The sequence below is a fragment of the Periophthalmus magnuspinnatus genome, chromosome 3, assembly GCF_009829125.3.
Source record: "Periophthalmus magnuspinnatus isolate fPerMag1 chromosome 3, fPerMag1.2.pri, whole genome shotgun sequence".
In the NCBI taxonomy this organism is placed as follows: Eukaryota; Metazoa; Chordata; class Actinopteri; order Gobiiformes; family Gobiidae; genus Periophthalmus; species Periophthalmus magnuspinnatus.
The window spans coordinates 22,763,301-22,775,173 of record NC_047128.1 but is presented as its reverse complement, the minus strand read 5'-3'; the positions used below and the strand labels follow the sequence as shown (position 1 = coordinate 22,775,173).

Sequence of the window (11,873 nt, the reverse complement as noted above, 5' to 3'; positions counted from 1 at the left end):
TGATCACCACTGATTTAACCAACAGAAACACAGGAAAAGGTCTCATATGTCTATAAAATGCTATTGTCTGTGCATTCGCCATATTCCCATAATTCTTTTGATCCCTCATTTCTGTCTGGGCTCTGCACTTCTGGCAACTCTGGCTCCTAAATAATGTATGGTGTTGATAAAAGAGCAGACTGTGTCGTGCCAGAGCGGTTTTGGACGCTGTTCCAGGTCTGTGAAATACTGTGAAAGTGAGCCAAAGTAGAACGTCCCTCTGTGGGCAATAGACTGAGGGGCTATTTATTTTAAGGAAAAGGTCCAAACTCCAAATAAGTGAATGGTTCCAATAAGCAGTTGGTTGTGTGTTTGGGTTGGTGCAAAACGGTGAGTTTTGAGGAATTCTAAAAATGACTCTTGAAATTATTTGTTTCTCATTTGTTATGGGAATAAATTGTAGAAAAAAGATTTAAAAAAAACCAAAAAAAACATCTGTATTCTTAAAATGTTTCTTATTTTATAAACAAGAGAAATCCCATGTTTTTGAATGGGGAATCACAGCTTGGGAGGAGAGTAGTGTCTTTAAACAGTGATTTTGAAGAGATGTAAAACTACTATCGCCAAGACAATAAAATGTCCTCCAATAGTATTCAAAACAGGACAGAATTATTGTTAGTAAAAGCTATGTATACTGCTGTAAAAAGTTGCCTGGGATTCAGAATGTACAGTTCTTCAATACGTATGAAGATGTGAGTCTGGCCACCGATGAATCTCTGCAGGTTCTGGCTCAAGACACAGTGGGGCACATCCTAGATTTGTCAGGCAATGAAAAAAGTACAAAAAAACAGTTCTCTGAATATGTGCATAGAAATCCAGGCTCTGAATGAAAATGAGTTAACTAAACGACACAGGCACCAATGACACATCTCCCCATATGGCATCAATGTTTATTTTGGCACTTTGAGACAAGATCCAAGCCTTATGGCACCCGATTCATGAAACAATTATTGTACTGGTTTTGTAATACCATGTTTAGTGTTTAGAAAGGTAGGAAAATTCAAGTTTCAAAATCAGTTCTACTTCATCCCAACTGACCACTGAATCCACTGAACGATTCCCATCGAGCATCGAGGGAGTCATTCAGTTATTTCAGCTCTGCCCTCTGGTGGTCATCGTAGAACCACAGTTACATTCGTAACTTTGGGTTTAAGTGCATATGACAGGTTAGACTACACATTTGAATAAAACCTAGTCAACATCATCCTTAGTTTGTTAAATCTGTGTATTAATGACATGGAGGGATTCCTTTTTTAGAACTCAGCTCTACTGTAATTTTAAATGAACGTTTCATCTTTTCTTCACAAACCGACAATTCAAACATTGTCAGTTAAAATTTTTAACAAAGGTACGTTCCCACCAAATGAAGCCATATTTAGAAAAACAATAAAACCTATCATATGCACTTTAAAGAAGAAATGTGCAAATTGGTAATACATGAAAATTTAACAATGTTACATTTTTACATCAAAACATACAACATATTTAGACAATCCCACTTCCTGTGCATACTACATCAGTGGATTCAAGCCATTTTAGATCTAAAACTGCCTTCAGTGTTCCATTGATCTGCTAGCGTCTTGTAGCATTAGTGCAACAGTCAAGCCAAACCCCATGTTACCACCCCTATAAAACTACACTTCACTGACCAAAACAAAGCAGCCTGCAGCGCTCGACTCTCCAGCCTCTCATACCACAGCTAATCCCGGCGTTCAAAGGGACTGTGATTGAACAAGTACTGCACAAGGATTTTTACAGATGAATGATTATTTGAAGTTACAAAAACATGAAATACAAATGTCAAGGTGTCCAAAAAGTATTTAAAAATGTCCAGTTTCATGATCTTTAACAAACGTCTCAGTAATACTTCACAATTACTACACTTTTCATAAATAAAGCATGAATAAAGACTTCAGGACCAACAACAGTCAAGAGTCTTAAAAATGTGAAAAACAGATCTAGTTCATTTTAAACCATCTAAAGTTATTCTGAGGATTGTAATTATTCACCGCAATGAGTTTCTAAGCGCTTCTCTCAACTTTCAGAGACATGACCTCTAAACTGAGCGACAATTAGCATGCTAGCAGCGCAAGACAAATTTTGCTCAAACACACGGGAAATAAAACAGGTGCAGGCTCTTTAAGAATTTAAGAATGTTTCAGGCTTAGCAACTATGAATACACTAACCGTAATTCACAATGAACAAATAGGGTTATGAGTTAAGTCTTTGTTCATGCTTTATTAAGGCTTTATTAAGGTGTAATTACTATAAAGTGGTGCCAACATCTAAATAAATTGCACTTCATTCCATAGCGCTGTGCAGAGACCATAGCGTACCGTGCTAATCACTAACGGCTAGCTGATTCTGCTGCAGAATGCGTTTGTTCATCCACAACAGCGCAACCCAGAGGACCTCAGCGGGGTAAGTGGGGCTTAGAAACAGGAGAGCTAACCCTCATGTTACCGCCCCTAAATAAACCAGTACACTACACTCACAAAAAAGTACCATGCTAATCGCTATCGGCTAGCTGATTCTGTTGCTGTATGTGTTTGTTCATCTCCAACAGAGCAGCCCTGTAGAACACAGCGGGGCGGGTGGGGCTTAGAAACAGCAGAGCTAACCCCCCCATGTTACCACTCCTATTCAAACTAGCACATTCAACAGAGCAAACCAGTACCATGCTAATAGCTAATGGCGAGTTGATTCTGCTTCTGTATGCGTTAGTTCACCCACAACAGCGGAGACTGGAGGAACACAGCGGGATGGGTGGGGCTTAGAAACAGCAGAGCTAACCCCATGTTACCTCCCCTATATAACCCAGCACACTCCACGGACCAAAACAAAGCCGCCCGCAGCTCTTGACCGTCCAGCTAGCCTCTTGCGCTACAGTTCAGACAATCTTCTGTTCAAAAAATAATGAACGAAATGTAGAGCAAGTGGATGGGGATTGGGGTTATTGAGCGTTGGTGGAATCTGAGGTTTTGGTGGGGTTTTTCTTTCGCTTTTTTTTGAGTTTGTATACATGGAAGGTTTTGTTCTGGAAGGTCCTGGTGAAGAAGGCGCTGTAGGCTGCTGAGTCAGTCTTTATAGCCTCACAGAAGCGTGGATGGGGAGCCGGAGACAGGTCGGGGTCATTCTCTCCGGATCCATCCATGATCTGAAAGTAGAGATTAATGAGATAAGTAATAGGGCTGATCGATTTGGTAAAAAAAAATATGTAATTGTGATTTTTCTGACAAGCATTTTTAATAATAGGATTCAGTTCAAAGTTCACATTTTAAACAAGTCCAGAAGAAATGCCAAAAAGACTGGAAAATGAACTGATAAACTAATACAGGAATCACATTTCAGAACATGTTTTTACAGATTTTAACTTACTAAAATATCCTGTCTTATTCTGCATAAACATTTCTAAAATTGCAGACTTTCTGATTTGTTCATTGTGTCCATTCCAATTGCGATTTTTATCCAATTGCAATTAATCTTGCAATCCGAATAAGTAAGATGAGTAGTTTAGCGAGGTAAAGAGGGTGAATAGTTTTGGAATGGTATGGGAAGAGCATGACAAGCACTGGATGACAATATCACTAAAAAATAGCACATCATCACAGGGATTAAGTTACAATTAGATTTTTATTTCCAAAAACACTCAGTCCTAAGTAAAATTTTAGAAGATTTTTTGTGAAACTTTCAGGTAGGCGATAGAGAAACTGCATTTCTGTGCTATTCCCCACATCGCCAGCTCAGTCCTTATGCCATCAGGTATAATACTCCCTACAACAAAAGCATAGACTGGACTGGACTACTCTAGATTGAATTGGACAACACTATCACAGTGTGGTTAGAGTCACTGTTCTTATTTAATTATTCATTCAAGAAGGGTTTATAATGAATGTCAGTTTGGTATGTTCTCAAACAACCAGCCGTAGATAAGGTTATAGTCTTTGTTGTATTTAACGTACTGCTATTCATTCGTAAGATTAGTCAAATATTAAAAGTTGCATCTTAATTACTTTTACTCCTTTTATTCCTTTGTTTATGGTTAGCCCTAATGATGATTTATGTTGTTCAGGGACACAAAAAATGTATGTGTGCGGGCGAGTTTTGAACATTGCTCAACCCACTTCACAGCTGCTGCCCCTTGAGATATTTTGCATTCATTTTGAAAACTGCTGGGTACAGAAACAACAAAACATATTAAAGCTGAAAGAAAGAAAGAAATGCTAAAATTACGAATCACAATTGGCTTCCTCAAATGTCTTTAGTGAGACCCATCAGGCTGACTTTTGTTTGAATATTTAAAGGTGTAGTGAATTTTCTGTTGGAAAGTACACATTCTGCCTTCCTTTTAGTCACTGCTTTGCCTGAAATATTCCACAGTTTGGCATTAAACCTTTCTATATCCATGAAGACAACAGGTCAAGTTGCATGTCTGTTGAGAGATGATACGCTCACAGTAAGAATGCATGATTTTCAAGGTATTTTTGAGCAATAAACATGAGGAACTGAATGATATGTATGTTTAATGCCATACTGTGGAAGATTACAGGCACTGCACTAACATCTCCACGGAAATAAGAAGTTGGCAGATCCCTTCATAAAAGTTACATAGTCCACTTTTAGTACAAACTAAGGTACACAGCTGTGAGTCATAGATCTGAGTATAGGTATACAGTTCACTAAAAGCAGATGGGATTTCCCCTTGTGACCCCAGACAAAAAGTCGTGAAAATTTAATGACCGAACGAACAAAACCACCATCGCAAAAGAAACACAATATCACTCAGCATGACTCAACCCGACACGCAACATTCTGCACAAAGACGGTTTAAATTTTCGAAAACAGACCTTAGAATAAAGTGTTGGAAATAGTGATCTTTGCCAGAAATAAATCAATAAATTGGGAAGACGAGGGTGTGGGGTATAGTCAGTGTAAATAAACAGTAGCAGCGGGTGACTGACAGCCTCTCACTGCCTCTAATTTCACTGTGAGCTCCTGCCAGCTCCTGCCGGCCCCTGTCAGCCCCTGCACCGCGGGGCCACTTCGCAGCTTCCATAGGACCTCAGCCAAAGTCAATCTGAGGGTACACTAATCTTAACTTTTCATCACTAGTTGATTTTGGCCCTTATAGTATCTCGTGTTTACTTTATAACTGAGATATTAAAGGGCCTGTACCTGCTTTCCAACCATGAGTCAGGAACATGTTTTAGTTTGAACCTTAAGCCCACTTAGTCCTTCCTGCCCCATTAGCTTTTTTGTCACTCTAGAAAATGCACCATGACATAAAATCAAGTGTCTGGGATAGTGTCAGGCAGTTGGTTTCCCATAATTCTTGTAAATCCAGTGATGTGGCTGACAAAAACTGAGACACTGTCAGGAGCTTCTGTATTATTTATTACCTGAGAAAATCCTATGTAAAATGAATAAATTATATTCCATAGTCTCGATGTCTTTCTTATTGAGCAGCTTTTACCATAAAGTGCACGATGTAAAGAACATTTATCTTGACAAGAATAAATTTAAATCAGGTACAAGCTCATTTTGGCTCATCCCATTACCCAAGCAGATATGCCACAGATGTGTTGATTGGAGGAAGGAAAAGGTTCACACAACAACATAAGGTTGGGTGCAAGATTTCCGGATGTTTGAGACAAGATGGATTCACAGCGAAAAGTTCCACTGGGAAGTTTATAGCAAGTATCTTTTTGGTGATGGAAAATAACTTTAAAGAGGTAAAAAAGCAAGAAAAAATGTATTGGGGGTTAGGGTCTTTAAAAATTACAGATGTTTGTGTATTGTTTTATAGTAAACTATTCACATTGTTGATATATGAGATTTCACAGAAGTTGTCCCAGATATTGGCAGATATGGAAATTCTTTGTAACCTTTGGCATCAATATTTAAGATGACCCAGTCTCTAGTAAAAATGGAAATAGAAGAGCAATTAGGCTATAAATATGGCTGTATGTTTAAACAATCATGCAGCAATATTTTAGATCCACGCTAAACACTTTTTAAATCTTAGTCTTGGTCTCGGCAAACACTGACTGCCCCTTGAGATATAAATGGACCTGACCAGCAACTTCTCCATGGACATGACAAATATCAGATATCGGTAACAGTCCAAAAAATACCCCCCAAAACATATCAGACCATCCCTATTTCTAATTATTGTAACTTGTGGTAGTAAAAAAAAAATAAATAAATTTGATAACAGAAATTTTGCTGATATATATAATTGCAGGCAGACTACTTCTACAGCTCTGTGTGGACTACTTTTGAGGTCTGTTAAAATTGAACGCTTAAATAAGCTCTTGTAAAACAGTCCATGTTCACTATAGTGGCCTCTTTTGATCCATTTCCTCTTAAAGTTTTATGCTTAGGTTAGCTCCTGCTTCTGTGTTGTGAAGGAAATTCTAATGTTACACTGTGGACATTAATGGGTTCAGCTTCAGCAGTTTTTATATTTGTTTTATGGCTTCTTTGAACAAATTTTCCATATTAATTTTTCAGCGCGTGTTCGTTTTAAGTGGTCAGCGGGGACTGCACTTCCTATTTAGGCTTTAGACAATTTAGACCTCTACCCCAGACTTCAATAACAGTCTCTAAAGAACGGACTAACTGGATTAAACACGATTTTTTTTAACTACTGTGTGCTACAAAAACAAATGAATTTACAGAGTTGCATATTCAAGCACAGAAAGACAAAATATGATGCTAATACGATCAGAGCTAGACATGACTGATCGCTGACTGATTAAAAAAATGGCTAAAACAGGTCTTAAAGCTGGACACTGTAACTTTACAGATGGGGAGTCTGTCACCTCCTTGTCTCCATGGAGATGTTGCTTTGCCTGGGACGTTACACAGTATTGAATTAAACATATCTATCTTGCATTTCTTCATATATGGGTGTTTTTATTGCTAAAACAAATATCTTGAAAAACATGCATCTAAATGTGAGCAGGGTCTCGTCTCCACAGATCTGACCTTAGGTGGTATAAAGAAGTGGACTAAGTGAGTGTGACGTCACCCATAGCGTTCAGCTCCAGTCACACGAAGCTCATCGAGGGTAGAAGTTATAGGGGCGAATTTGGAGCCGAGTTCCATATTAGGAATTACGACCGCGAGTATCATAGCAACCAAAGAGCCAATCCCGTCCCTTCCCGTCCGCATCACTGGTTTGGCAGGGGGCGGGCGCTTAGCAATGCTGTCAATCAAACCTATTGCTAACGCTAGTGGGACCGACCTCGATGAAACAAGGTGCCTGATTTGTCTGTTGTTAATGTTCTTGAGCCGGAAGTGCGCCCATGATCACTTCCTATTTGGAACGCGGTGGCTAGGTCGTTAGCAACTGTATGTCCATTTATATCTACAATCTATGGATCTGACCTCATGCTAGCTTCACTCCATGGACATATATGTTTAATTCCATATTTATTTTTAATATTTCCCCCTTATTCTCGATAGAATCAGCAACACAGTCAAAACAAGAGTATGAATAATTTGAACAAGCACCATTTTGACAAAGACAAATAGATCGGTAGATAGTGTCTGACAGTGTTGTTCAGACACTGTTAGGATCAGCCAGCACAGAAAGAATTATTCAGGATTCAAGATTATTCAGTTAATCAATAATTGTCAACTAAAAATATATAATCATGCACATTTTAGAAGTGAATATTCAATATCACTTCAATATATATTCCATAAAAATAAAACTATTTCCGTTTTTTTTTTTTTTTTTGGCCTCTTATGTCATATTACTGTATTGAGAAAGTTTGATTCCATAATGTTAGTCACACACTGGAGAAATGGTAATCTAATAAACAATGTAAATGAAAGTAACTAAGAAATGGAGTTAATATGATTAACAGATTCATGAGCAGGACCACAGAGCCACAGCTCACCTCAACCTCACATCTAATTACCCAGAAGCCAATCCCGGCAACACTGTCTGTCTTTGCTCTCTTGACCCCTCTCTCCCACCCTGTGTCTCTTGTTCATCTTTCAACCCGAAGAAAGGATGTGGGGGGATGAAACTCTGGCATCTGTATAGTGCAGCATTAGGACTAAGCGATATGATGATAAAAATCAAACTGAGATCTGATTCCACAGACAATATGTGTTTTTTTTGGGTGAAATCGTCATATTCTTCTGTTTAATAAAGGTCTATAGTCAAATACAGATACCTTTTCCCACCCACCTCCTATTGGTCACCACGACAGTTAAATTTAATCAATCGCAGTGAAGTCTGAACTTTTTTTGAAGCAAATGGCTTAATTTATGTCTTTAAGGCAATGTATTCTAAATGACTACTAACCAATACTATACGTCTACAGCACAGGAATCAAGATCAGATCAAAACTGTGATCTGCTTCTCACTTCATCTTATGTAAGTCCTCTATAAATATCTTTTTCATGTGTTGTCTTCTAGTTATTGTAGTCCGTTTTCTCATTTCTTTTGACTCTTTCTGCCTCTTTTATGTCACCTTTCTTCATCTTCTCTCTCTCTTCCGCTTCATCCTTTATCTCCATCTTCTCACTTGCACCCTTTTTTTTGTTAATAATCACCACCTTAATATTTTTTCAAAGTCTGTTTCATTTTACCTTCGTTTTACTATTGAAAAAAAACAAAACAAGCTATTAGCCATGTCCATTATATACACAGTCTATGGGAAAACACTTGTCCCAACACTAAAGCAAGACAACAATCTCCCATCACACTCACACACACACACACACACAAACCACATTCACACTGAGAAGAAGTGGAATTGATTCAGAGTAGTCCACCCACATGTCCGTTGGCCAGGTCGAGCAGGTCGCGCAGCCTGCAGCCTCTCCTGTGCCTCCTCTCGTAGCAGATGCTATTCTCCAGGACCACGTATTCAGCCCCCACGGCCCTCAGGATCTCATGTACTTCCTCCGGGGGGCGCCGTGCGTACACCTGGTAGACCTGCACACAAACGCACACATGAGCCTTACTGTATTACTGTATGCAAGTCCCATGCCTTCCCAGCTTCGCCATTGTTCGGGCGAGAACTCAATTAATTTGCATGTTTTATTATGGAGTTACAGTTTTAATGAAATCTTATTCAATTCAATTATGACATGCTTATGAAAATGAATTGCGAAAACAATTAGAGGAGAAAGTAAATTGGAGGCAAAATTAGTAACTCAGCAGCATACAGCTCTGGGAAAGTTTGACTGCATATTTTAGAGGTTTGGAGCAATGGTCCAAGAAGCGGGGCCAATTTTTGTAATTTCAAAAATATATAATTTTTAATAGAATGTTTTTTTTCATTGTCCAAATAAAGCAAGCCTGGTAGAGTTTTATAAATGTTTGTTTTGATCTTGAAAATGAAGTTTTGGCTCAAATGAATAGCTTAATTTGCACAAAACTAAAATTCTGCTTGTTTTGACAAGGTGACAATTATTTTTGTAACGCTGATTCAATGATGCAAATTGATCCAAATTAGAAAAGCAAGAAAATCCACACTTTTGGTTCCATATTATAATCATTATAACTCAATTAGCATCTAGTATTTTAAAATTTTAATGCAGGTTTTGATGTAAAAAAAAAAAAAACATACTGAACTAAATAACACTACAGTGTTGAACAGCTGCCAATTGCTGCTTTTACTCTTAATTTTAGAACACATTAGGTAGAGAAGGTCCTACATGAACTTTAAGTTTTTGTTTTTGGGCCTGTCCCTAAACAGGATTGGTCATCTTCACCGAGATGAAACATGTGTGAAAACATAAAAGAAACCATGGCAAAACCTAAAAACCACTCATTAAAAATCTATCATTTCATGCGTGTCGTTTTCATATGTTTTCATCATCCCTGCTACCATCTCTCAGAATGCCCCATAAAATAATGAGACATTACAGTAACACCATCAATACATTTCTACAAGTAACAGAATTCAGTATGTACAACCTGTAGCTCTGTGAAGGCTATCATGGACTAGCATCTGGCAAAAATGTTTAAAAATGTTTGGTTACACACACACACACACACACACACACACGTACGGGCATGCATATACACATTTTTTCAAGATGAAAAGGCACCAATTTTGTGGAATGAACCTACATTTGCAATTGCTTCATTTGCATAGACTTTAGTTGCTGGTTAGACTGCAGGCTGATTGTTAAGAGTGTTCTGCGAGGCATTGCATTATTCTAGTTTATTTTAATCCATAATCTTTATACCTTCCTCTCCCATTTGATTGATCTATTCTCAACCAAATCCTATCATTAAGCCACTGTTCCACTGCGTGACATATTCTTTCACAGCAATCAACACACTGAGTCCCACGCGGTTTCTAAGGCTAAATCTGGGCTAATTCAAATGCACAGCTATAGGTTTTTTTTAAAGCCTTATGTTAATCAAAGAATATCCAGTCTATTGCAACATAAGGTCACTTACAATAGAGGGTGATGAAAGTGGAAGAATACACTGTGGACTTTAAATCATTTTTCATTAAAAAAAACCCTGCATTATCACCACTGTAACATCTTAAGTAAATATAAAATGTTCAGTTTCAATAATTTAATTTTGTATTCAAATCTAAGAAAATTATTCAAAATTATTAATGATGCAGCTTCACCTACATTAAAAAAATGTACTATCCTTTGTTCTGAACAAACTACCCGATTCACTCATTCCTCCGTAAACTGAAATTGTATAGCTCCAAAAAGATCCTCGGCCTTTGCTCAATCGGCTTTTTCTTATCAAACCATTAGGCAGTGGAATCAGCTTCCAGACAGTCTGAAATTGTCTGTGGATTTTAATAGTTTTACTAGAAATTTGAAAAAGTACATTTTAAATAATCAAATGTGTCCACATCAGTCTAGTTAGTTGGTGCTGTTCTGTCCTCACTGTATAAACCTGCACATAATGATTTTTATATTAGTCTGGACTGGGGGGGACATACTGTATTGGACATCGGGTCATTTTTTTATTTTTTATTTTATTGTATGGCAAATTGGTAGTCGTATATTGTTATTGTTAATTGATATGTGTTTTTTAATGTGTGTTCACCTGCCCAAGGACTGCAGATGGAAAGTAGCAGTAGCTAAATCTGGTACAAATCATCTTTTCCTTGTAAGATTAATGAATTTGTATATGGTCCCTGTCAAATAAAGAAAGAAAAAAAAAAAAGAAAAAAAAGTGCAACAAATCTGAAAATGAATATAGATTTGTGCATCTGGTCAACTATGACACAGTTATGGCAGAGCTAGAGTCGGGCATCAGTGCTGCTGTCTGAGTCAGCCGGCAAGACACGTCACAGCAACATCCCGTGACTCTACTGATGATGACTACAAACAAAACAGGTCAAAGCCATTAAACAAACTGGTCTGGTAGATGATATGATATTATGATTCCATCCAAAGCTCCTACTCCTGACCAACAACCATGATGTGGAGATGGCTGCAAAGATAGTCTACTGATACAGCTTAGTTTAGTCCGCTGTGTGCTGTCTGTGTCTAAATATAAAGTGCGTCTATATTATCTGTGACCCAGGAAGAAAGGCTGGTGCACTGTTAGCATGCTAGTTGTTGTTAGCATTACCGTGATGGTGTCAAATGATAAACTCCTATTCAACAGCAAAACATTTGAAGACTAGGAATGCATTAGAACGTGAGGAATAATTTGCAAGTTGCTGCAAACTGTTTAAAGTGAACAAATTCAGTTTTTTACCTTTTAATACAGTAAAAAGGTACAGTGCCTTTAAGTGTAGTGCTTCTATTGTTTGCCAGTAAAAATTTAGACCAGCTTTAGTGAAGAAATAGCGCTAATTAAACCAATTTAAATGAGCTA

At 37.8% G+C, this 11,873-nt stretch overlaps 1 protein-coding gene across 2 annotated transcripts in view; it reads right to left on the bottom strand.

The window, feature by feature from the left end:
* Nucleotides 1-909: 909 nt before the first annotated feature.
* Nucleotides 910-11,873, bottom strand: part of dpy19l3 (dpy-19 like C-mannosyltransferase 3) — a 76,599-nt gene continuing 65,635 nt past the window's right edge. For both annotated transcript variants that reach the window (XM_033990892.2, XM_055230185.1), the window contains 2 exons: nt 8,841-8,999; nt 910-3,197 (listed from right to left, as the gene is read on the bottom strand). In XM_033990892.2, coding sequence (XP_033846783.1) covers nt 2,994-3,197; nt 8,841-8,999 — 363 coding nt within the window. In that variant the 3' untranslated portion in view covers nt 910-2,993. The remainder of the gene's footprint in view (nt 3,198-8,840; nt 9,000-11,873) is intronic.